The following is a 26,797-nucleotide window of genomic DNA, read 5'->3' on the forward strand; positions in this document are numbered from 1 at the left end:
AACACAATCAATGATTCAACCACGCAATCATTTTCTTTTGTTTCATGGCTGCATCTAACCTTTGTGTTAGACTGCTTATGTACCCTAAGAAGAGATCAAGCCATTCATAGTTCACCATTCACCACACTCTGACATTTATCACAGTACATTCTAACAGAAAGGCATAGCATTCCTCAATCAATTATTGGGACTTGACAAGCATGAATTACCAGATTCAGGGCTACATAACGAACCCACATGACATTCAAGATTTTCATTTCATCAATCATATAAATCATTATGTTTTCAACATAATATCACAACCCATAGCATGTAACATATCAAATAACCAACAAAGCACAATATTATTCTTTAGTTACATTGATCAACTGATTTGATCATAATAATAACAATCATACCAACATCATTCCACAATCACTTCAATTAAGCAATTCCATAAATCAAAGATGCGCGATATTAACATTTAACTACATTAATCAATCAACAAGATCACCTTTCATTTCACAGAATTTAATAAAGGAACTCTACATGACTCCTACCTGGATTCCAATTAATAATATGGTAAATTAATTTATAAACATGATGTCTACTATGAGTAATTCTCATTCATTCGAATCTAGAGTTCTGACTAACTTTATGAAAATGAGTAAGAAGGGGTATTCCAGACCACTCAACGAAATCCAACTAAAATATGGTCGCCTATCAAAATGTACCAAGTACAACTAATCTTTATAACCCTAGGTAGGCAGTGATCACCCATCGCAGATATACCAAGCACGATCACCCTTGAAAAACGTATGGTCCCCATCGCATATATACCAAGTAGGACCGTATCTTAAATCTAGGTGGTGATCACCTATCACAGATATATCAAGCATGATCACTCCTAGCATGCGTATGGTCCCTCATTGAGGATAAACCAAGCAAAACCATATGCGTAGTCTAATAACGTAGGCAATGATCACCCATCGCGGATATACCAAGTAGGACTGTATCCTATAACTCTAGGTAGTGATCACCCATCACAGATATACCAAGCATGATCACTCCTAGAATGTGTATGGTCCTCCATTGCAAATAAACCAAGCAGAACCATAAGCATAATCTAATCGTGCAACGGTGATCACCCATCGTCGATATACCAAGCATGATCACCCTGAAATACGTATGGTCCCCTAGCGCGGATATACCAAGTAAGACCATCCATGTACCACTACTACATGGTGCAGTTAGATCAACACACAACTTATCCCTAACTTAACCCCTACGATTTACAATGTAGGCACCTGCACTTTCAATTTCTCATGGCTACTAACTATCTTGTCATACAAGCATATAATTTCTACATAATACTTCTAATAAGATTCTAGGCTCGCATTTCTATACTAGCAACTGTAGATTTCATTCGTATAATCTAGAAGTTTAATAAACATGTATGTCACAATAAGATGTCACTTGCACGTAAATCAAGGTGCACATCGCCTAAGATAGCTCTCTAACCAAGATAGACCCACTAGGCTCCATTGGCTATCTAGTAATGCTAATTTTAATACTTAAGAATGATTCAAAACATTTTGGACAAAGTTAACCCCTAGTAATTTAATTAGGAAGATCTGGCCATTGGATTTTCGATTTGTAAGTTTTTATGGTTCTTAAATATTACGTACAATAACTTACTAAAGTTTGGTGACGATCCAATAGTCAAATCATCATTCGCTACAATGGTCAAGTGGCGTACCTTAATGAAGCTGGTTCAAACGATAGATTTTCATTAATCTGGTGTCAAATATGGAATCGGGGTATCAAATGTAGCCTAGAAGGATCAAGTGGTTCCTCGGGCCATGCGCTACCGCAAGTGGTTGCCGACCGCCCGCCGCCCGGTTCGCCGAAAAATTCACCTAACCCCAAAATTTCCAAAATTATACCGAAATAAATATCTTGCAGAGATGAGTAAGTTTTATACCTAGGCCGATGTTCAATTCAGCCGGGAAGTGGCCTGAAATTCCTTCGAACTGCTGGAAACCCTAAAAATAGTGTCACTCGATTCAACGTCCAAAAGAACTCCAACACTACAACCACTGCTTGGGCCTTGTTCCTGGGTTCAAGAAGAGTGGATTAATAGTGGTGGTTGATAGACACATATTTATTACAATTGTTACCCTATTATTTCTTTTTTGTTAGTGCCTCATTCAGACTATTTTTAGTAAATTACTTTAGTTTTTGTAATTTATAAGGATTACGAGGTTTATTGATAAAAGTGGAATTTAACATGGTCTTAGTACATCCTCTATGTTTTAGTCTTCCTAATTACATTGACTTCATCCATTTAATTAAATGTTATCACTACTACAATATTAGCTTTAGGTGTCGGACGATCCTAGCGGTTAATAAGTCATTCTGATGGATAAAAGATATCTGACACATAATTTATTTACTGTCGGATTCAAGTTACTTTCTGTCGGATATATCCGACATAAATTCCTGGCGGATTTTTCCTGATAGATTTAACCGCCATAAAATTATTATAGCCCTCATTATTTTTGAAATCTTTATTTTTTAATATTTTTTAACATATTCTGGCGGTTTCTAAGTTAATGGTGACGGTTATAATCGACAGAAATTGACTATTTTATTATTTTAAAATGTTACATTGATTAAAAATAAATAAATACATAAACAAATGGTTAAAATTTTTTTTTCACTCACAGTCCCGTTACCTAATCTCTGAATGTTTTTTTTTTTTTTTTTGCAATTTTTAACACATGCTATCTCGAAGTATATACAAACATATTTGACGGTTGGATCGTTGAAACTAGTTTCGTATAATGCATATCCTATCAAATTGATAGATTTAACAAATATTTAAGAGTTAATGTTATACTTCCATTAAGTATAAAAAATTATCCACTAGTGTAAATATTTTAAATCGAAGATCGAATTCGTTCAATGCATTCTTATAGGGTCGAGGAGTGTAGCTGTAAAAAATCATCAAAATCGGAGCTACAATAACCGTTAAATTGTGATTTTTTGTTTATAACCATCGAAATTTTTTGTTTTATTACCTAATCTCTGAATGTTTGTTTTTACGATTTTTTACGTATACAATCTCGGAGTGTGTAAAAATAAGTTTGACGGTTGTATCGTTGAAAAAAGTTTCATATAATGCATATTACATCAAAACTGTAGATTAAACAAACACTTAGAGTTAATATTATACTTCTATTAAGTATAAAATAAGATTTTGTGGTATCCACTAGTGTAAATATTTTAAATTGAAGATCAAATTTATTCATTACATTTTTATAGGGTTGAGGAGTGTAATTGTAAAAAATCATCAAAATCGGAGCTAAAATAACCGTTAAATTATGATTTTTCTTTTATAACCGTCGAAAATTTTTGTTCCGTTACCTAATCTTTGAATGTTTGTTTTTGACGATTTTTTACGTAAGCAATCTCGGAGTGTGTACAAATACGTTTGACGGTTGGATTGTTGAAAAACGTTTCGTAGAATGCATGTTGTGTCAAAACGGTAGATTAAACAAACACTTGAGTTAATATTATACTTCAACTAAGTATAAAATAAGATTTTGTGGTACCCACTAGTGTAAATATTTTAAATTGAAGATCAAATTTATTCATTACATTCTTATATGGTTGAGGAGTGTCGCTGTAAAAAATCATCATAATTAGAGCTAAAATAACCGTTAAATTATGATTTTTCTGTTATAATCGTCGAAAAATTTTGTTCCGTTACCTAATCTCTGAATGTTTTTTTTTTACGATTTTTTACGTAAGCAATCTTGGAGTGTGTACAAATAAGTTGGACAGTTGGATCGTTGAAAAAAGTTTCGTAGAATGCATATTGCGTCAAAACGGTAGATTAAACAAACACTTAGAGTAAATATTATACTTCTATTAAGTATACAATAAGATTTTGTGGTATCCACTAGTGTAAATATTTTAAATTAAAGATTGAATTTATTCATTACATTCTCATAGGGTCGAGGAGTGTAGCTGTAAAAAATCATCAAAATCGAAGCTAAAATAATTGTTAAATTGTGATTTTTCGTTTATAACCGTCGAAAGTTTTTGTTCCGTTACGTAATCTCTGAATGTTTGTTTTTTACGATTTTTTACGTATGCAATATTGGAGTGTGTACAAATAAGTTTGACGGTTGGATCATTGAAAAAAGTTTCGTAGAATGCATGTTATGTCAAAACGGTAGATTAAACAAACACTTGAGTTAATATTATACTTTAATTAAGTATAAAATAAGATTTTGTAGTATCCACTAGTGTAAATATTTTAAATTAAAGATCGAATTTATTCATTACATTCTTATAGGGTCGAGGAGTGTAGCTGTAAAAAATCATCAAAATCAGAGCTAAAATAATCGTTAAATTGTGATTTTTCGTTTTTAACCGTCGAAATTTTTTGTTCCGTTACGTAATCTCTGAATGTTTGTTTTTTACGATTTTTTAGGTATGCAATCTTGTAGTATCTACAAACAAGTTTGACGGTTATATCATGAAAACTAGTTTCGTAGAATGCATAAATTTGCCTAAATTTTGAAGTGGGAAAAGTAATTTGTGCTAAATTTTTATTTATGTTTTTCAAGTATTTATTAGACAATATTTAGTTTGTGCGATGACATTTTCATTGTACAATTCTCTTTTTGTTTCTTTATCGCATATTTTACATGGATTATTATCTATTAAACCAAAAATGTAAAAATTATCTATTAAACCAAACAATTATTTATTTAATTTTTAAAACATATTCTATTTAAATACATATTATTTATTTATTTATTAAACCAAATAATAATTATTTTATTTTTTAAAATCGTAACAAAATTTTGGGGGAAAATTTAAAATTTTCAGGGGGAATTTTGGGGGGATTTTTGCCGCCATTTTTCTTCTGTCGGTTATAACCGCCATTAATGAAAAGTTTATGTTGGTTTTTATTCTAAAAAATTGTTTCTGTCGGTTTTAACCGACACTAATGAAAATTTTCCACAATATAACCCTTCATTCTCTTCCTTTCGCCGGTGACTTCTCCCTTCCCCCTTTTCTCCTCTCCTCATTTCCTTCTCCTTTTTATATTTTTTTATTAAGCTTAGAAGCGCACCCACGAGGCCATGGGAGATGATCCTCCGCAGAACTGCATTTTGATTTCCATCTAAGGCAACCAGAGCTCGATCCTCATCGATTTTCAAGACCGACCTTATCAGAAATGGGGTTCTCTGTTTCTAACCCAGCAGGTGACTGACGGCATTGAAATGTTGTATTAGTAAATTCCGACGTACCGGAAAGATGACCTCCCTGGGCTGAAGAAACCCAATTCGAAACTTTTGTCGAATGTATGCAATTTTCAAAGTTCACGAAATGGGCATCATTAGCAAAAACCCAGGTTCCAAATTTTACATTTTCTCATACCTCTGCATTCTTTGCTTTCTTGCTATGATTTGCTCTGCATCCAGTTGAATTTCACAGGGTCAATCTTTAAAAAATCATCAAATCATTTACCAGACATGCTTGTCAAATATTGGGGACACTGACATGGAAGTAGAGGATGGTGGTGATGAGCCTCAATTTGTACCGGCAAGTAAATCGTCCATTGAGGAGTTGAAGAGGACGACAGTCGAAACCTCAACAATGTGTTCTATTTGCAGGGAGGAGATGATGATTAGCTTAGAAGCAACTCGGATGCCGTGCTCACATCTTTACCATGGAGATTGTATTGTGGAGTGGGTGCAGAGAAGCAGGATTGCCCAATTTATTATGCAATTTGGTCTTTTTGAACCTAATTATGCTCTCATGTTTTTTAATTTTTTTTAAATATATTCTCTATACTGCTTTTGAAGATTGTATGTTTGATTGAATAAAGGCTTATCCATGAACTAGGAAAACACACCATAATCTGTTCGCTTCTTTTCTTTCTTTTGGCTTTATACAGAAAGCAAGCAAGTTCCAAAGTGTGGTCAGAATGCTTTTCAGAAAAGCACATTATTAAGCCAGAAGGCTCAGAACTTCAAATAAAACACCAGTTAGAAGTTTAATTATAAGCAGTAAACCATTTGCCAGTTAGAAATTATATTTTCGGTTGGTTTTATCCGACAGAAAATGCTGTTATTTATTAATTATTAATATATTCTCTGTCGGTTTTTTCTGACAGATATTTCTGTCGGTTATATCCGACACAATTTCTGTCGGTTTTAGAGTATTTTCTGTCGGAAAATTCATTTCCTAACGCTGGCAAATCTGTCGCTTATTATATCCGTCACTGCATCCATTTTATGTCGGATTTTGCTTAAAATCCGATAGTAATAGCATTTTCTTGTCGTTTTTATTTGTGCCAATAATGGGTAATTTTGTAGTAGTGTATTTTATTTTTAGGTTGAAGACCAATAGGCGAGGTGATTTTTTTACCAATGTGGACCAAAAACCAATTCCAATCTGTGGCTTTTAAGTGAGGCAGTGGAGATACTTCAAATGAGGAATTTCAAATTGTTTGAACTCCTATCCTTTTAGAAAACTTGGACTAGAGGCACATATAAAAAGGAGGGAAAGCAGCAAATATAACAGGTGGGGGACTCCTACTCCTTGGCTTTCTGGCGTGAAACACAGAAGGCAGCAGTAGAGCACCAGTAATTCGGTTCTTTCCAAGTTTTATTTTATGCATATTTTCCATAGGACTACGATGAAATCTTTGTTCATGGGGTTCTAAACTCTTAGCTAAGGCTAAGAGGAAGCCCTAATTATGATTACTCTAGTTATTTGATTGTTTAATTTGTGAATTTCATATTGATGATTAGTTTTCATTCACTAGTAGAAATGCAATTTTGATATTTGGTTCTTTGTGCTTGACCATAGCCTAGGATTTTGATATTAAAATTATTTGCATATGAATTTATTTCTGACCATGAATTGGATTCTATCAATGCTTTGTGAATGAGAATCATGAACTTATATTTTGATCCGCCCGTAGACGAATATTGGATTGTGTGGCTTCCTAGAAAATTAGCTATTTGTTTGACGTGACCAAGTTGATAAGTGGTTAATTTGTTTCTCACTTTGTTTAATTGGATTTCTACATGTTTGTGTATACCGGACCATGGATATAGAGACTGTAGGAATAATTGAGTTTAAGCCTGGCCACGGTAAAATTCACATCTATTTGGGAAATTATTGGCATGTGTACCTAACCACAGACATATGTACGGAAGTTGTTTTCATTAATTTGATAATTCATGAGTTGACAATTGGATACTAGGGTATGGCAATTAGTGGTGGAATCAAAACCTTAGTGTTTTCTTATATTTGTTCTCAATCATATTTCTGTTTAATCATCATTAATTTTAATTAATCTTCGATACAAACTCAATCTTTATTTCAACTTGTTAAGTAATAGTTATAGGATTAAATTGTCAAATCAACTCCGGTGGATTTGATCTCGTATTTACATGTTTCCACTACAACTGATTCGTGCACTTGCGAGTAAATTTGGGTTGAATTAATCTATTTATTAGGTTAGTTTAAAATCACATCAGTGGTTGTCAGTAAAGGTTGCAAGAACAGCAGATCGCTGTCGTGGCACTCTCAAAGTTGTCGACTTCGATCTTCACAAAATATGGCCAAAATGGCTCGGGTTTTTGGCGTAAATGGAAGAAGGAATGATGTTGTGATGTTTTCAGGTGGTGTATAGGTAGATTTCATCAAAATAATCGATGGAAAATCGTCGGAATTCGTCGCCAGAAACGGGTCCGTGTCAAGGGGGTCTGGGTCTCCTCTCCTTTTTCCCTCATTTCCTTCCCTCTGATTGGTCACCCTCTCCCTCATTTTCTCTCACGCGTCTCTTTTTTTCCCTCTCTCTCTCGCTACCATCCGGCAGCTTCTAGTCCTTATTTTATTTTTTTTTATTTTTTATTTTTTTCACAACTAAAACATCTCTAATATCTTCATTTTAACTCTGATTCACAAACAATTTTCACCTATGTGCTCGTAGGATCAAGCTCTGTCCAATTCTACGTAATATGACCTCGTAAGGTCTACAAATTTTTAATAATTGACCAAAATTGAAACTTCGTAATTAGTTTAATTAAAATATAAAGTTAATATTATTATTATAAATTTCTAAAAAATAATATAAAATCTTGATAATATAAATACGTAGTTTACAATAATAAAATCCAGAAACGGGTTTTACAGTGGCGATAATAATTATATATTAAAAATCAATTAAAAAACTAAATTAAAACAAAATTACCGAATTCATCTCTCTCTCCCTCTTTCTCTCTAAAATTCTTCATCTCGCACAGCCCCAAACTCAGTGGTTGTGGCCACTGTTCATCGCCTTCTCTGATGATTTTCCTGACGCACCCAGACGACTCAGACGACGGCTTCACCACCGTTCCCCGTCAACGTCAAACCACTATCATGGCTCAATGTTTCCCTTGGAACAACCCCAAGTCTCGGCTTGGTGATTTTCAAACCCCAAGCGCTCGAATTGAAGAGCCCCGTCAGGGAGGAGGAAATCGAAACCCAAGTCTCTGCAGCAACGCTCACTCTTGTCATCGCCAAAACTGAAACCGTGAAGCTACAAGATTCAGGAGACCTCGAATGTGACATAGCCGCGCCGAGCTCTAAGCTGTCGGGGATGAGGAAATCCTCAGCCACGGAAAAGAGTAGAGGTCGTCCAAGTCGTCGAAGGTGAGCTCTAACTCGCAGTTTCAGCGGCACCTAACCCAAAGCCGAGATCGAACATAAATGCGTTGTCAGAGGGCACTGTGACCATGCCGTTGTAAGATGAGAAAAATTCAGGTTTAAGAGGAGGGATCGTGAGGGAACGGCGGTGAAGCATCACTTTCGTCTGAGTCTTAATTGTGGCCGGAGTGCCATTTTAGGGTTTCAGAGTGGTTTCTTTGAGAATTTAGAGGGAAAGAGGGAGATACGAAGACTTAGATGATGAATAGTTGATTTGGCTATCAAATTAAAAAAATTGAGATTTAATAATTAAATATTAAATTAATTGAAAATTTTAATAATTCAATAAATTTTATTAGTTGTTAAGGCCATGTGGTAGAAGTTGACAACAACGTTAAATGCGGAATATATTGTTACCACGTCAATACTTAATCGCAAACTTAACAAATTTTCTAACGGTTGTTTGAAATGAAATTATGCTAATGGTATGAGATTGAAATGTTTTAAAGATGTTGTATAAGATTACATGCATAAAAGTTTATAAAAACAAGTATCAATTCAAAATAATTTCATTTATTCAAGGATTAAAAACGTAATATCCAAAATAAATCGCCAACTAATAATCCAAAACATAAAGGAAAATTGTTCAAAATCAACCAAAAAACAAGGTGGGGTTCGGCCACAAGGTGGAATTCGGCCCCAATTGTCTTATTTTAACTGAAAAATAAGTCTATGTCTAAGATTCTAATCTTCCATAGGAGTGGTATCCTCCTGAAAATCAGAAACCTCCATCTTTGTAGTCTCCGGTTCGTCCACTTGCAGGAAGTTTGATTCAAACTTCGTACGACGAGAATGATATGCATCCACAACCTTCTTGGGAGCACGGCAAATACGGGACCAATGGTCCTTGGAACCACAACGATAGCACATATCGTCATTCATTGTGGCAGGTGTTTTGCCCTTATTCTTGAAGTTTGGGGCCTTGGGAGCGAGGTTTGGGCGCTTCTGGGCTTTGTTTCCTCCCTTGGATGGGCCTTGGCTCTGTTGACCTTGGTGGGATGGCTTCTGGCCGCCCTTACCACGCCTCTTTTGGCGTTTTGGGTGTTGATTAGTGCTATAATGTGCTTCAGGCACAGCAGTAGCCCCAGTAGGTCGAGCTTGATGATTCTTCATCAACAGCTGATTCTGCTTTTCAGCAAGAAGTAAAACAGAGATCAAATCCGAGAACTTAGTGAACTTCTGAGCTCTATATTGTTGCTGCAGGACAATATTAGAAGCAGAGAAGGTCGAGTAGGTCTTCTCCAGGAGATCCTCTTCAGTCAAAGTTTCATTGCAAAACTTGAGAAGTGATCGGATTCGACAAACTTCAGAATTATATTCATTCACAGACTTAAAGTCTTGGAAGCGCAAGTGCTGCCAGTCGTGTCTTGCTTCAGGCAAGAATATGTCCTTTTGGTGATCGAAACGATCAGCCAAAGCGACCCATAATGCACGTGGATCCTCCTCAGCAAGGTACTCAGTTTGTAGAGCGTCATGGATATGTCTTCGAATGAAGATCATAGCAGTGGCTTTTTCAGCCTCGCCAACAGGTTTATCTGTTGCTTCTTCAATAGCAGGACGTAAGTTCTTTGCAGTGAGGTGGAGCTTCACATCTTGAACCCACTTGAGGTAGTTCCTTCCAGAAACCTCCAAAGCGGTGAAGTCGAGTTTGTTCAAATTCGACATGTTCCTATCACAAAATGGATGAACAAGATGTGGTTAGTGTAATGGAGAAAAATCAATCCATTCACATAGGAGTAGAACATACAGGTTCTAATAGACATGTATTGGTTTAATTTTGCATGAAAAACTTCGGGTTTTCATGGGTGATATATTTAAGTGAAAACTTCGGGTTTTCAAACAAGGCATGTGTATAAGAAACTTCGGGTTTCAAAGTAATTATGAACTTCAGGTTCATATATTCCTGCAGGCAAACACAAATATATATGCAAACAAATATGCAAAGAATATATGCAAAAATATTGTATAATGATAAGTAAATTAATGTATTTTTGGTCTTCGGGGCCAAATTAAAGTGTGGGTGAAAATATAAAAACCCATATTTAAAAAAAATTAAATAATAAAATCTCGGGGCCTAAAAATATAGGCCAAGAACCCTCGGGTGGGATTACAGGCCCACGGGGTGAGAAGAGGGGAATGGGCTGCTGTGTGCAGCCCTAAAATTTTTTTTTTTTTTCTCGTTTTTTTTTTTTTTTTTTTCTCAATAATATTATATGCATGTATAATTTTAATGAATCACATATTTACGTTGATGCATATGCAAATAATAGTTTCAATGCATGTACATATGTAGGATTCAATTCATGACAAATATCAAATTCACATAATTGTAGCAATTTTGATTATGAAGCATACACAATTTATGTAGAATCTAAAATACGTAAAACGTAAAGTTGGGTCATGCATCATGGTGAATGTTCATGCTATCAGGGCTTGCAAAATATCGAGTTAAAAGCCGTTGTTTGGAAAGAACCTGATTGCGTGATGATATGGATGAACTGGTTTGATGCAGAAAAAATTTCCAACGTCAGATTCCTAAGCGCAGCGGTAGGAGCGTGCTGATAACGTGTTGTGGTCTATTTTATCTGACAGATGGACTAGGGCCGGCGGCAGAGAGAGAGAGGAGAGAGATGTGTGTTTGTAGAATTGTAGGGGAATGTGTGTGTTGTTATCCCTCCTACATTGTGCCTTTATTTATAGTAGTAAAGGGAGAGAAGATATTCCTTCTTCTCCAAGTAATACAAGTTGTAATAGGAAAGGATAACTAGAATCAAATCTTATCTAGGATTTACACAATCATACTTAAACTAGGAATGTTTACAACAATCTACACTAAGGGGGAGGGGTTGAGCTTAGCCTCACTGAAATTGGTACCAGACGGAATATCTTGTAAGTAAAAATAATAATATGCTAAACTGACTAGTCAAGCCCACTAGTCAACTAAAACTGATTTGTTATTCAATAAATCAAAGATTTAATAACCAACTTCAATTACCATAAGATATCCTAGTCAGCAAAGCCTCATATCGATCTAAGTTATTAATGTGTCAAATGAGCAAGATTGTGAACACATACAATTAAATAGTCATGAGATAACTGTGGCATGTATATGTATGTGAGACATATCACACAATGTAAATAACTTTGAACACAAGATATTTGAGCAAGAATAACAATAACACGAGAAGTTTTTGGCCTGGAAAAACCCACCTCTGGGTTAAAAAACCAGGGATTAACCACTGAGTCCAATCCACTAGTGTAAATAAAGGTTCATACAAAGACCATACAAGCTCTATTCCTAAATCCTTATCTATGGAGCAACTTTACCTTTGTGCAACCTTGCCTTTCACGAGATGAACTCCTTCGGTCTTCACGAAGTGGCAGCTCTTCTTGACCTTTTCACCTTGTGGCACCGATATCAACTTATGCAAATGATGTTATCATGAATTAATGCAAATCTAGATTCAATTGAACTGAAGGAAAATCTAACCTGAATCCAAAAGCTTGGTCTAAAAACAGATTTAAAGCTTAAAACCAGACCAAGAATTTTATGTAAAATCTTAAAACAATACGACCCTAATATACAATTATTGGATGTTTAATGCATGAACTTGGTTTTGTACTTGGAGCACGGGATTGAGAGAGGTGAGGTTGAAAGAACAATTAGAATACTGATGGTTGAAAAAGAAGGGGAAGAGATAAAAAAGAGAGCATTAAAGTTGATGGAAAAGGCAAATCTTTGCCTCAAAGAAGGTGGCTCTTCATACCAGTCTTTGGATGGCTTGGTTAAACACATTTTATCATTATAAATCTTTTGTTTTCTGAAACTAAAGTCCAGTTCTTGTTTACTGAAACTCCTTTTCTGTATTATGTAATTATATCATGAATTATAATGATTCGTTTGTCCCGTTATGTTTAAAGAAAATGGTGGTCCATCATCATTATCACATTTTTTAGAATTATTCTATGTTTTTTCCCGTGCCCCCTTACAATTGTCGAAAAATGTATAATTAAGACTACCATATAAGGGAACTTTAACAAAAAACTTCTAGTACTGTTCACTTTAACAAAAAATCATATTTTTACACTAAAAAGTCAATCATGGTACAATTCACTTTACCCTTTATTTTGTCTTTATCGTTAAAATTCAAAATTTTCAAGGCTTTTTCATTAGTTTTTTTTTTAATAATAAATTCCATCACCTATGCATAATTCATGTTTTTAGCAATTCATACAATGACTAAAATAACAACACTTTCAAAGCCAGACAAACAAACAATAACGTCAAAAAAATGTATAGTATTATGAAATATGAGATACTCTGGATGCTTCTATCGTTAGATTTTAATTAGATTTTAATTTTTATAGGTAAAATATAATCTGACTTAGATAAATCTTGAACAGCTACAGAAACCTCCAATCCAACAAGTCACATGCAAAACCAAATGGGTTTTTTTTAGAGGCGTTTTGATATAGGCGCCTCGTTTTTTAATTTTGTTTAGACTAAACATACATTCCTTTTGAAATTTTGATCAAACATTTTCCTAAAATTTTGGTTATTAATTTCAGTTTTTCACATAAGTTCAGTTTTGTTTAGAATTTTAGTTTTTCACGACTTCTCCTGGGCATTTCGTTTTCTTTTTTTTTCTTTTCCTATTATCCCTATATTTATGCATTTATTATCCATCTCTATGCATTTTTTTATTGTTTGTTATAATTTTTACTTTTTTGTGTGAATATAGTAGAATATTTATAAAAAAAAAAATCAGATCTTATTATTTAGAAGATCCAACACATAATAAAGATTTGTTTGATTATATAGCTATGTCTAGTTACCTATAATATGGACACATTTAGTTTTATAGTGGATTTGATTTTTTGTATTTCTCAGTACATTTGGAATGTATATGTACCAAAAAGGTTATCTGATAGAGACATTTGGTTTTGTGGTACATTTGGGATTTTTTGTTCATTTGGTCTTTTGGTACAGTTGGAATCTAAACATACCAAAATGGTTACCTAACAATGGGCACATTTGGATTTATGGTACATTTGAAATTTTGTACATTTGGTTTCTTTGTAAATTGTATATTTGAAATCTAAATGTACCAAAAGGGTTACATAATAATGGGTACATTTGGTTTTAGGAAACTTTAACGAAAAGCTCCCGGTACTGTTCACTTTAACGAAAAACCACATTTTTACACTAAAAAGTCAATTCTGGTACTATTCACTTTACCCTTTATTTTGTCCTTACCATTAAAACTCAAAGTTTTCAAGCCATTTTCATTAGTTTTCCTTTGGTTTTATGGTACATTTGAATTTTTGGTGCATTTGGTTTCTCGGTACATTTGAAATCTAAATGTACCAAAAGTCAATACTTTTGTTCTCAAATATACCATAAGTTTTAAGTATATTTTTTATATATCTATACATGAAAAAAAATATGTATTGAAGACTTTTTATTGAGACATTTTTAATAGAAAGAGATTTTTTTTTAAATACCGATAATCAGAAAATGAGGAATTAGTTAATTAATTTTTTTTTATTTTATTAAAAATGTCATTTAATGCGTGGAAGGGGATTGAGAAAATAAAATTTCTATATTATAGGCAATTAGTTGCTAAGTTACCTTATGTGTCTATATAAATGAACTTATATTAATGATGTGGAAAATAAATAAATAAAAAATTATTGAGGTGGCAATTGATCAAAACACATTAATCAAATCTTTAAAAGGAATGAATGTTTAATCTAACAACTATAGAAAAGACGGAGGGCATTCTAATTTTCTCTATTTTTTACTACCAATTAAATTTTAGGAAAATTTATGAAAAGAGCTTGAAAACTTTGAGTTTTAATAATAAGAACAAAATAAAAGGTAAAATGAATAGTACCATGTTTAACTTTTTAGTGTAAAAATATAATTTTTCATTAAAATTAACATTACCGCAGGCTTTTCGTTAAAACTTCACAAAAATTTTGGGCTGGATAGTAGCTACCCCAAATTAGTGCACTGGGCAGCCCTTCTTGAAATTGATATTATTTTGTTTTTCCCAAAAACTGAAGTTTCAAGAAGTTGATGGAAGCTCATGGAACCGAACTCTTTGTTTTTCTTTTCTTTTTCTTTTTCTTTCGGTTTTTCCTGGACCATACAACTGTCTGTAATTCTCAAAGAACCATGAAAACACCTGAACCTTCTTTGGCAACCTATAAATACAACCACTGTCGCACCCACCTTTGTCAGATAAGATCGTCGAAAGCAATCTAAGCAAAAATCTCTCGTTCAAATTCTTCGAATTGACGCCCAGCAAAAACCAACTCTAACCCATCATCCAATGGCTCTCAGTCTCTTTGGCAACGGCCGACGAAGCAACTTCTTCGACCCCTTCTCCCTGGACATCAGGGATCCATTCGAGGGCTTCGGCACTCTGGCCAACATCCCCTCCTCCGCCCGCGAAACCACTGCCATTGCCAACACCCGCATCGACTGGAAGGAGACCCCGGAGGCCCACATCTTCAAGGCAGACCTCCCGGGGATAAAAAAGGAGGAGGTGAAAGTGGAGGTGGAGGACGGGAGGGTCCTGCAGATCAGCGGCGAGAGGAGCCGGGAGCAGGAGGAGAAGAACGACAAGTGGCACAGGGTGGAGAGGAGCAGTGGCAAGTTTATGAGGAGGTTCAGGCTGCCGGAGAACGCGAAGATTGATCAGGTGAAGGCATCGATGGAGAATGGGGTCCTGACTGTGACTGTGCCGAAAGAGGAGGAGAAGAAGCCTGCTGTCAAGGCCATTGACATTTCCGGCTAAGCTCTTGTGGTGTTAATTTTTGCTTCTGTGTATTTCCGAGTATCTGTGTGTGAGATGAGTGATCTGATGTGTCAATTTTCATGTATGGCTTCTTATTCTAAATATTATTATAAATCTTTATAAAAGCTGAGTCCATTTTATTTTTGAAGAAGTGTCTCTTGGAGAAGATCTATTTAATTTTATACCACGAATATGGAGATCTACTTACTACGAATAAGAGTCCTATGGTGGTCGAAATTCCTAGCTGCTATTTGTGGTTTGATTTGTGAACAAGGTTATAATTTCAAATTTTGAATTGGTGATTGTTTCTCTTGGTTTTAGTTTGAGTCTTCGATCAATTGATGTTTTTCTTGAACATGTGATTGATTGAATATGAAAGTTTTAATTTTTTTTTGTTTATGTGGCCGATTCAATTTATTTATTTTTAGATATATTTTATGGAAAAATTAGTTGTCTGGTTGATATGGTTACAATGTATATCAGATTGCATGGTTAGTTTTATTTTGTGTTTTTGAGTCTTAACTCGTTGTAGCATGACGGTTTGAACATTCAGGTTAAGATCTATTTAATATTATTCCAGGACAAAGCCGAAGTACAAGGCCAACAAAGATACAAGAAGCACACAAACTTACAGACTAAACAACCAAAGGTCCAGACCAAAGTACAATGACAAGCAAAATGGACCAGCCGAACAAACCAAAGCCCAACCAACAGCGTGGCCCAAAACAAAAAAGATACGGTCGGATGTGTGTTTGTTATCTGCAAGAAACACTGCATTTGCAAAGCTCCTGTCGCAAATTATCAAATTGCCGGCTCACCATCCCGGTTATCGAACTTAAGGCTTGCGGCGTACATGTGTAGTGTAGGATTAAAACTGTAATTATATTAGCTTATGAAATTATTCTATATATAAGCCTAAGTCGTCTATAGACCTAGTGTAGATTTTACGAATTGTGAAATTGTTGATTTTAAAAACTACCTAGTTTACGTCGCACACATGCTTAGTAATTAATAAGCTAATTACATCATTCGATTAAATACGGGGTATGTTAACTCGTCGGCCGAATTTGGTCGGAAAGTAAAATATGTTGATGTGACGTTAGGCATATTACTGACTTATTGATCTTGCGACTGCGGCTGAAAAAGGAACACGTCTCGATCTTCGGGTTCTAGAGTCTAAAAACAAGGTTGCTAGTTCTGTGAAGTTCAATATCAAATTCGACTTTTAGTGTGCCGAATTTAGTAATATGATAACACCTCGCTTCGCCTAAAAAACTGAAAATATAACCTTTTCCAACAAGGATTAAAAAATTATTGTCAACCAAGATTTGGATAAATAACTAGTCGGTTTGAAAGTAATGATGTTTATTTAAACTAAAGGTGTTCCTCGTATTGGGGACATCAAAGAGACACAAAGAAAACATCATATTGGGGACATCAAACCTTCAGTCCTCTCTCACCTACTTGTAAAATTAGATTCACAACATAATTTAGTATTTTTTTTTTCCTTAAATACGGTTTTTTTTTTTTTGAGAAAAAAATCTATGTCCAATTTAACTGATACTTAATTTAATTAATTTTATAATTACCAATTTGGATAAAATAAAATAAAATTAATTATAAAAAAAATAAATCAATCAATCAAAAAAGGTTTGTAAGTGCCAACTATGTTTTGGGCCGAAAGGTACTGTTTGGTACGCAGACGGGACGGAACGGATGATGTAAATATTGAAAAAGATAAGGAGAAATTTTGTCATAAAATGTTATAAATTTGTGTTCCCCGAATGTGGAACGGGTCGTTTTAGGAGAAAGAGGTGGAACGAAAAATCAGCCAAATTTCGTCCCATGGACAACCCGTTCCACATTTTTAAGCGCAATCAAACGTGGGACGGAACGGCTCTCGTCTCACGTACCAAATGGGACCAAAAAGTAACTAAAGGCACTTTCGAGAAGTTGGTGGAAGCTGATGGAACTCTCTGTTTTTATTGTTTTTTTCCCTTCTGGATAGCTGCAGAACTTTCTGTAGTTCTCGGAGAAACCTTCTGTGCCATCCTATATATATACAACTCACTCCACAACCCTCCTCATCAGATAGAATTATCCAAAGCAATCTAAGCAAAAATCTCTTGCTCAAATCCTTCGAATTCACACCCAGCAAAAACCCAACTCAAACCCACCATCTAATGGCTCTCAGTCTCTTTGGCGGACGACGAAGCAACGTCTTCGACCCCTTCTCTCTGGACATCTGGGACCCTTTCGAGGGCTTCGGCGATCTGGCCAACATCCCCTCCTCCGCCCGTGAAACCACCGCCATCGCCAACACGCGCATCGACTGGAAGGAGACCCCGAAGGCCCACATCTTCAAGGTGGACCTCCCGGGGATAAAAAAGGAGGAGGTGAAAGTGGAGGTGGAGGACGGGAGGGTCCTGCAGATCAGCGGCGAGAGGAGCCGGGAGCAGGAGGAGAAGAACGACAAGTGGCACAGGGTGGAGAGGAGCAGTGGCAAGTTTATGAGGAGGTTCAGGCTGCCGGAGAACGCGAAGATTGATCAGGTGAAGGCGGCGATGGAGAATGGGGTGCTGACTGTGACTGTGCCGAAAGAGGAGGAGAAGAAGCCTGAGGTCAAGGCCATTGACATCTCCGGCTAAACTAAATTCGCATAACCTCGATCGGCTACTTTTGAGCTCTGTTTTGGTGTGGTGTTAAGTTCTGCTTGTGTGTATTTCCGAGTCTCTGTATGTGAGATGAGTGATATGTTATGGTGTGTCAATTGTCATGTATGGGTTCTTCTTCTAAATATTATAATAAATCTTTATAAAAGTTTACATTATATTTCCAAGAAGTGTGTCTGGGAGAAGGTCTATTTAATTTGTTTTCCACGAATATGAAGAAGATGACTGTTCACGGCGCGATGATCTTGCTCTTAAAGTCTAGAACTTTAACACTTGCGCATAGAATTGATAAAGATTCTTTCGATCTTCACACCTGCTATTGCTATTAGGAACCAGCTGCTGAGCTGTGACCTACGAAGATTGCAGAGGAGTATCAGGCAAAGAAGAAAGTTAGAGATGTAAATTTTGTATGGGAGAAGTACTGCTCAAGTCGACAGTCCAGCAAAGGCGACATTGAAGACATCTTACTTACTCCAAGAGCATATGGCGAATGCTCGAAGTTGCTTAATTAGGACAGGGTCCTATAGTGGTCGAAATTCCTAGCTGCTGTTTTTGGTTTATTTTCAAGGTTATATTTTCAACTGTTTTTGGTTTAACTCGTGAACAAGGTTATATTTTCAAATTTTAAATTGGTGATCGTTTCTTTGTTTCTTTTGGTTTTTAGTTTGGATATTAAAAGTTTTGTACCGTTTTAATATAGGACGTGGATTGTCTGCCCTTCCACTCTCGTGCCTTTCTGTGCCTTCCTGTTTGTGTGATCACGGTGGTTAAATCACGTTAATATTTTATATTACTATTTATTTTTGTCTTATTATTTCTATAAAAAAATAATATAAAATGTTGACGTGGTTTAATCGTGACCACATAAAACGAAGGCACAGAAGGGCATTGGAAGTAAGAGGGCAGATAATCCTTGTCCTTTTATATAAAACAAAGCTTTTAGTACTTCCATGGTCATCTTAACCCTGGAGGCAAAACGAGATTGATTCCATCCTAAACTAGGTCAATTACTTAAGTGAAATCAACCGTTGTATTTTACTTGTACACTAGAGCTGACATCCTTTGTTGTGAATTTTAGCAAGGTACAACAATGCGCATACACGTAGACACTAGACATATGTCCAAGTCATCTTGCAATTACTTTATAGGTACTAGACATATGTCCAAGTCATCTTGCAATTACTTTATAGGTACAGTGAAATGATGATCGAACCCTAAATTCTAAACCCTAAACCCTAGGGAAAAGTAATTGATGACAAAAATACTGAGAAATAAAATTTGACTTCCTTCAACTTTCGACCTTCCCTAAGTAGATATTGATAAAGCAGCTTTTTCAGCCTTGTATCGGTCGTATTCTTGAATTTGGAAGGAAAAGAGGAGTAATGCTTCCTAGCATGGGACATAGAATAAGACCTAGAATAAAACCACTTAGATTAGAATAGCATTCACATAAATGTTCTAAAATAGAGTTAAATCGAACATTGAAGAGATTAGTTGGTCGTTATTGGGATGGGTTCAAACAGGACTGCAATAAATAATAAAAAATAAAAAATAATGAAGGAGCGGAACCTTCATTTGACTCAAGCCAACCCCAGGTCGGGACGAGACTTTCTTTGTGCTACCAATTAGTGAAATTCTATCTCTTTCTTACACAACTAAAAAATGGGCAACAACTCTTGAGTCAAAAGCCTTCTAAGTTATGCTGATGATGATTATTTAAACCGTACAAAGTGCGTTTCTAGAACGGTTTATGTCTTTATCATTAGAGATATTGCAATATTGTGCATATCAACCAAACAGGACTTAGTGGCTACGTCTTTAAATCACACTGAGATTTTAGCCTGTGCAAAGTATCGCATGAATGATTTTGGCTAAAGCGCGTGATTGATCACATTAAAACTTTATGTGATTTTTCTTACATCGTTGATGTTCCAACAACGATTTATGAAGACAATGATACGTGTATCGACTGGTCATACGCTTGTGTGTTTTAATAACCACTCTGAATATGTGAAATATCGATATCTTGTATTAACTCAATTTTTCTCTGTAAGTCTACTAGTTATCCCATAGCAAGGTTTTTACCGATAGTTGACAACAACAACCACATCACCTAATCACGAAGAAATGATGCAGCTACTTCTTAAGTTGTACATACTTAAGTAGGAGTGTTGTGAATAGAATCATTAATTAGAAATGTGATTGTGTAAACTTAAAGTAGAATTCCACAAGGATTTGGAGATCAAATAATTATAGGCTTTGTATTACTTATAAGGCAAGAAAACTCATCATAATTAGTGAAGAAAACCCATCATAATTAGTATTAAAAAGTCACATGCTAAGGGTGAATACGCCATTCTTATACACTTGAGCCCTTCTTTCATGTCGTCTCATTCCTCTCTCACGGTCGCAGGTCTGTTGTCCCTAATTATGGTGTCTCCTCTCTAATTTCTCAACACGTGTACCACCCATTTCGCCTAATCTTCACCCCATTAAATTTTTAATAAAACTAAAACCTAAAAACAAAGAAACTAGCAGTGACTATGTCCTCATCCACCCCAATCCATGCAGTCCCGTGCGCCAGCAACCTAAGCATTCACCCATGCTAGCCTCCCCATGCGCCAGTGGCTACCCTTACTTGTACTTGCCATCACCAAAATCCTCTTCCATCCAAAGGCGGATTTATTAAGGGACCTAGGTGGTTTCAGGACCACCCGAATACTCGGATAATTGAAAACTTCCGAGGACCACCCAAGTTTGGGCAGTGAAGGGAAAGAGCAACGACTGCATAATGTTCTAGCTTTTTGCAAACTAGATGGAGAGAAGAAGAACAAGAAGAAGACCAATTCTTTTTTAAACGGTATCCTAGGTCACGTGCTATAAAGTCACATTAATCATTTAAGTAAAGAGTAATGCTAGGGGGATTAAATTTGTAAAAAATATTTGCAAACTAAATGATGTGTCACTAATAGGAAATGAGCACGTTTATCAATACTTAAGTAATAATCCAATCATTAACTTTCATGTCATTTAGTTTATAAATTTTGTCTAAAAATTTAGTTTTTCTAGCATTACTCTTAAATAAAACGGTGAGCACTGATGTGGTGTTTGAAAACTCATTCTAGGTCACGTGGGAGGTTGAGAGCCTCACCATTTTTTTAATAAAAAATAAAAAAAGAGTTCGACTTTCAAAGAAAGTCCACCCCAAGCAATATAGTTCCCTAATCCCCGGACTTGGATCCCATCCAAATCTAAATTGTGAGGATTCTAGGGATCCGCACATTTTAGTCATTCATCGTGCATCGTGTAGTAAAAAATCATCTGACTTTTTTTTATTTAAAATTAAACACAATTAGTACCTAACGAAAACTGGCCGCACGATGTACGATAAACAACTAGGATGTAAGGATCCCTATGATCCCCACAAAGTGGATCCGGAGATGATCCTTTTCCCTAATCCCCAATTCCTACCCCGCTCAACTAAAGGTCACCATCATCAGCACAGAACCAATCTCTAGTCTTCACACACCAATCGGCACTTCAAGATCAACTTGGTATTTAAATTCATTCTATGCGTTGAAGAAATGACTTTTCTCAATTGTAAGGGATTAGTAATCTTGCTAAAAATGATGAAAAAAGGGTTACATGAATTGTTGTTTGTACAAAAATTATGAATAAAAAGTTGTAATTTATCGTTTAATGTTTCAATTTTACTTTCATCTAATTTTTTGGAGTTTTTTGTGAAACTTTATAGGCCTAAGCATAATCTATCACCGATATGATCCCAACTTAACCACGTATGGCTTAGTATTGGGTTTTATCCCAAAATGACTGGTAATATTAAGGGTGAAAACTCTTATATATTAATAGTGTTGCAGTCCTATTAGATTAGGAATTTGATTGTGTAAATCCTAACATATATATGATATTCTTATGTGATTCTACCATATCTCTTAGACTATATATTATCTTTTTAGAGTTGTAATCCTATTGGGGTAAGGAATTTACCTTCACTACTACTATAAATAAAGGCACTATGGGATGATATAACACACACCTTACAATTACACATCTATCTCTTCTCTCTCTCTATGTGCCGCACCCCCTCTCTCTCTCTCTCTGGCATTCATAATTGTTCAATAAATTATTCCTACAATACATTATCAGCACGCTCTTAACGCTACGCTAAAGAGAGTTTATTCTTCATTCAGGGGAGTATTATGTTTTAATCATTCTTTTTATGATTAATTTATTATTTTATTGAATTGACCTACATGCTATTGATTCAATTTAATTTCTTATTTGTTGAACGTGATACAACACATTGGAGATGCAATTCCGGATTTCCGAGAAGCATGTTCTACAAATTTAAAGGCTTTTGTTGTTTTATGCCAATCAGGTATATTTAAAATAAATGAAGATATTTGAAACGACCATGAAGCGTGAAAACATTTCTCATGATACATGAACCACTTAAAATTATATTTACCTTTCAATATATATATACGTTTCATGCATTATGCAATTTTTGTTATTTGAAATTTGTGAGTCAAAAAATTGAAATAAATTAGAAGCAAGGGTTTTTTAAACCCTTCAATGGCGGATGAGGTGGTGTTGTTGGATTTCTGGCCAAGCCCATTTGGGATGAGGCTGAGGATTGCTCTGGCAGAAAAGGGCATCGAGTATGAGTACAAAGATGAGGACTTGTGGAACAAGAGCCCATTGTTGCTGCAGATGAACCCGGTTCACAAGAAGATCCCGGTTCTCATTCACAATGGAAAACCAGCCTATGATTCCCTCATTGCGCTTCAGTACATTGATGAGGTTTGGAATGATAAGCCTCCACTCTTGCCCTTTGACTCTTACCTCACAGCCCAGGCCAGGTTCTGGGCTGACTTTGTCAACAAGAAGGTGATTTTTACTCATTAATTTACTTATTTTTTTTGTTGTTTTTTTTAACAAGTGATATTATCTACACTAAAAAGAAGGGGATAGGTTTAGCCTCACAATGGGCTAGTAATAATTTGGTTCAAATTCGCCCTTTGCAAGAATCGAATCTAAGACTTCTCACTTACAAGTGAATAAGAATATTATTAGACCATAGTACAAAGTGGCAATTTCACAACATAATTAAGTTTAGTATATTTTTTCCTTAAATATGCTTTTTTTATTTTATTTTAAAAAAATCTATGTTCAATTTAACATGATACTTAATTTTGTAAGTACCAATTTGGAAAAAAAAATATTAAAAAAAGGGGTTTTTAAGTACCCACTATGTTTTGGCTGAAAAGGAACTAACCCAAAAAAGCTCCAGATCTGCTGTCTCTTAAAATGTATCTAATATGAGTCTCCTTGTTAATATGTTGACATGTATTCTTTAACTTGACTTAAAATTTAAGTTTGTTAATTTTATTTATTTAACATTTAAATTAAAAAAAAAACTAAAATAATAAAAAACTGTTGGGTTAACGAAATGAGCAAATCCAAATAGGATTCTTCACCTTCTTTTTTGGTTTGCTGCAACAATCGCAAGGATCAGAAAGAACAAGGCGAGTTTGCTGTGCATTTTTCTCCTTTGAAACAATCGTAGTTCCAAATCTAGCATCCACACCAACAAACTCACTTGCCTCAACTCCATCAATCCAAGTTCGAACTTTTACCAAAACGAAATTGTTCTCGCTCCCAGGCTTCTTCGAAGCAGAATCATCATCATGCACTATATCCCCGGCAGTGATGGAGCTCGGATTACCGACTAGTAGAATAGTCAAAGCTGAAACAAAAACCAACCCACAAAGCCCCTTTCTTTCTCTCTCTTCCTTCCATGGCTACAATCTCTACAAATCTGTGATGCAGAGGAGGAAGAACCAAAAGTGTTGTTCTTTCTGATCCTCGCGATTGTCGCAGCAAACCAAAAAAGAAGGTGAAGAATCCGATTTAGATTTGCTCACCTCGTTAACCCAATATTTTTTCATTATTTTGGATTTTTTTAAATTTAAATGTTAAGTAAATAAAGTTAATAGAATTAAGTTTTAAGTTAAAGAAAAAGAGATAAATAAGACACATTTTAAATGACAGCAGAACTGGAGCCCCCCAAAAAAGGCACTTCCGAGAAGTTGGTGGAAGCTGATGGAACTCTCTGTTTTTATTGTATTTTTCCCTTCTGGATTGCTGCAGAACTTTCTGTAGTTCTCAGAGAAACCTTCTGTGCCATCCTATATATATACAACTCACTCCCCAACCCTCCTCATCAGATAGAATTATCCAAAGCAATCTAAGCAAAAATCTCTCGCCCAAATCCTACGAATTCACACCCAGCAAAAACCCAACTCAAACCCACCATCTAATGGCTCTCAGTCTCTTTGGCGGACGACGAAGCAACGTCTTCGACCCCTTCTCTCTGGACATCTGGGACCCTTTCGAGGGCTTCGGCGATCTGGCCAACATCCCCTCATCCGCCCGTGAAACCACCGCCATCGCCAACACCCGCATCGACTGGAAGGAGACCCCGGAGGCCCACATCTTCAAGGCGGACCTCCCGGGGATAAAAAAGGAGGAGGTGAAAGTGGAGGTGGAGGACGGGAGGGTCCTGCAAATCAGCGGCGAGAGGAGCCGGGAGCAGGAGGAGAAAAACGACAAGTGGCACAGGGTGGAGAGGAGTAGCGGCAGGTTTATGAGGAGGTTCAGGCTGCCGGAGAACGCGAAACTTGATCAGGTGAAGGCGGCGATGGAGAATGGGGTGCTGACTGTGACTGTGCCGAAAGAGGAGGAGAAGAAGCCTGAGGTCAAGGCCATTGACATTTCCGGTTAAACTAAATTCGCGTAACCTCGATCGGCTACTTTTGAGCTCTGTTTTGGTGTGGTGTTAAGTTCTGCTTGTGTGTATTTCCGAGTCTCTCTGTATGTGAGATGAGTGATATGGCGTGTCAATTGTCATGTATGGATTCTTATTCTAAATATTATAATAAATCTTTATAAAAGTTTACATTATATTTCCAAGAAGTGTCTCTGGGAGAAGGTCTATTTAATTTGTTTTCCACGAATATGAAGAAGATGACCGTTCATGGCGCAATTCTCTTGCTGTTAAAGTCTAGAACTTTAACACCTGCGCATGGAATTGACAAAGATTCTTTCGATCTTCACATGTGCTACTGCTATTGGGAACCAGCTGCTGAGCTCGTGCGTCCTACGAAGGTTGCAGAGGTGTATCAGGCAAAGAAGAAAGTTAGAGATGCAAATTTTGTATGGGAGAAGTAATGCTCAAGTCGACAGTCCAGCAAAGACGACATTGAAGACATCTTTCTTACTCCAAGAGCATATGGCGAATGCTCGAAGTTGCTTAATTAGGACAGGGTCCTACAGTGGTCGAAATTCCTAGCTGCTGTTTTTGGTTTATTTTCAAGGTTATATTTTCAAGGAAACTTTAATGAAAAGATTTCAGTATTGTTTATTTTAACGAAAAATCATATTTTTATATTAAAAAATTAATCATGCTATTATTTATTTTACCTTTTATTTTATCTTTACCGTTAAAACTCAAAGTTTTCAAATCATTTTTATTAGTTTTTCTTATTTTCAACTGTTTTTGGTTTGACTCGTGAACAAGGTTGTGTTTGCAATTTTAAACCGGTGATTGTTTCTTTTGTTTCTTTTGGTTTTTAGTTTGGATATTAAAAGTGTTGTACCGTTTTAATATAAAACAAAGCTTTTGGGTACTTCCATGGTCATCTTAACCCTGGATGCAAAACGAGATTGATTCCATCCTAAACGAGATCAATTATTTAAATGAAATCAACTGCTGTATTTTACTTGCAGACTAGAGCTGACATATCTTTTGTTGTGAATTTTAGCAAGGTACAATAATGTGCATACACGTAGACACTAGACATATGTCCAAGTCATCTTGCAATTACTTTATAGGTATAGTGAAATGATGATCAAACCCTAAACCCTAGGGAAAAGTAATTGATGACAAAAATACTGAGAAATAAAATTTGACTTCCTTCAACTTTCGACCTTCCCTAGGTAGATGTCCATATAGCAGCTTTTTCAACTTTGTATCGGTCGTATTCTTGAATTTGGAAGGAAAAGAGGAGTAATGCTTCCTAGCATGGGACATAGAATAAGACCTAGAATAAGGCCACTTAGATTAGAATAGCATTCACAGAAATGTTCTAACATAGAGTTAAATCGAACATTGAAGAGATTAGTTGGTCGTTACTGGGACGGGTTCAAACAGGACTGCAATCAATAATAAAAATAATAAAAATAAAAAGAATGAAGGAGCAGAACCTTCCTTTGACTCAAGCGAACCCCAGGTCAGGACGAGACTTTCTTTGTGCTTCTTTGTGCTACCAATTAGTGAAATTCTATCTCTTTCTTACACAACTAAAAAATGGGCAACAACTCTTGAATCAAAAGCCTTCTAAGTTATGCTGATGATGGTTATTTAAACCGTACAAAGCGCGTTTCTAGAACAGTTTATGTCTTTAAATTCATTCTATGCGTTGAAGAAATGACTTTTCTCAATTGTAAGGGATTAGTAATCTTGCTAAA

General features: G+C 35.7%; 4 protein-coding genes across 4 annotated transcripts; all 4 read left to right on the forward strand.

The window, feature by feature from the left end:
- Window positions 1-14,953: 14,953 nt before the first annotated feature.
- Window positions 14,954-15,697, forward strand: LOC126618961 (18.1 kDa class I heat shock protein-like). The gene has a single exon (XM_050287201.1). The coding sequence runs from the start codon at window positions 15,105-15,107 to the stop codon at window positions 15,570-15,572; it is 468 nt and encodes a 155-aa protein (XP_050143158.1). The 5' UTR covers window positions 14,954-15,104; the 3' UTR covers window positions 15,573-15,697.
- Window positions 15,698-17,627: 1,930 nt separating this feature from the next.
- LOC126618971 (18.2 kDa class I heat shock protein-like) lies at window positions 17,628-18,402 on the forward strand. The gene has a single exon (XM_050287212.1). The coding sequence runs from the start codon at window positions 17,756-17,758 to the stop codon at window positions 18,218-18,220; it is 465 nt and encodes a 154-aa protein (XP_050143169.1). The 5' UTR covers window positions 17,628-17,755; the 3' UTR covers window positions 18,221-18,402.
- Window positions 18,403-22,840: 4,438 nt separating this feature from the next.
- Window positions 22,841-25,761, forward strand: LOC126618997 (glutathione S-transferase U19-like). The gene is made up of 2 exons (XM_050287247.1): window positions 22,841-23,155; window positions 25,445-25,761. Exons 1-2 carry the CDS (start codon window positions 22,841-22,843, stop codon window positions 25,496-25,498), a joined length of 369 nt encoding a protein of 122 aa, XP_050143204.1. The 3' UTR covers window positions 25,499-25,761.
- LOC126618981 (18.2 kDa class I heat shock protein-like) lies at window positions 24,473-25,231 on the forward strand. The gene has a single exon (XM_050287224.1). The coding sequence runs from the start codon at window positions 24,588-24,590 to the stop codon at window positions 25,050-25,052; it is 465 nt and encodes a 154-aa protein (XP_050143181.1). The 5' UTR covers window positions 24,473-24,587; the 3' UTR covers window positions 25,053-25,231.
- Window positions 25,762-26,797: the final 1,036 nt, after the last annotated feature.

The sequence above is a fragment of the Malus sylvestris genome, chromosome 1, assembly GCF_916048215.2.
Source record: "Malus sylvestris chromosome 1, drMalSylv7.2, whole genome shotgun sequence".
NCBI classification, from domain to species: Eukaryota; Viridiplantae; Streptophyta; class Magnoliopsida; order Rosales; family Rosaceae; genus Malus; species Malus sylvestris.

Coding starts and splice junctions, on each gene's coding strand:
- LOC126618961 (XM_050287201.1), top strand. CDS start 15,105: ATGGCTCTCAGTCTCTTTGGCAACGGCCGACGAAGCAACTTCTTCGAC.
- LOC126618971 (XM_050287212.1), top strand. CDS start 17,756: ATGGCTCTCAGTCTCTTTGGCGGACGACGAAGCAACGTCTTCGACCCC.
- LOC126618997 (XM_050287247.1), top strand. CDS start 22,841: ATGGCGGATGAGGTGGTGTTGTTGGATTTCTGGCCAAGCCCATTTGGG. Junction 23,156..25,444: donor CTGACTTTGTCAACAAGAAG/GTGATTTTTACT, acceptor AAGGTTGCAGAG/GTGTATCAGGCAAAGAAGAA.
- LOC126618981 (XM_050287224.1), top strand. CDS start 24,588: ATGGCTCTCAGTCTCTTTGGCGGACGACGAAGCAACGTCTTCGACCCC.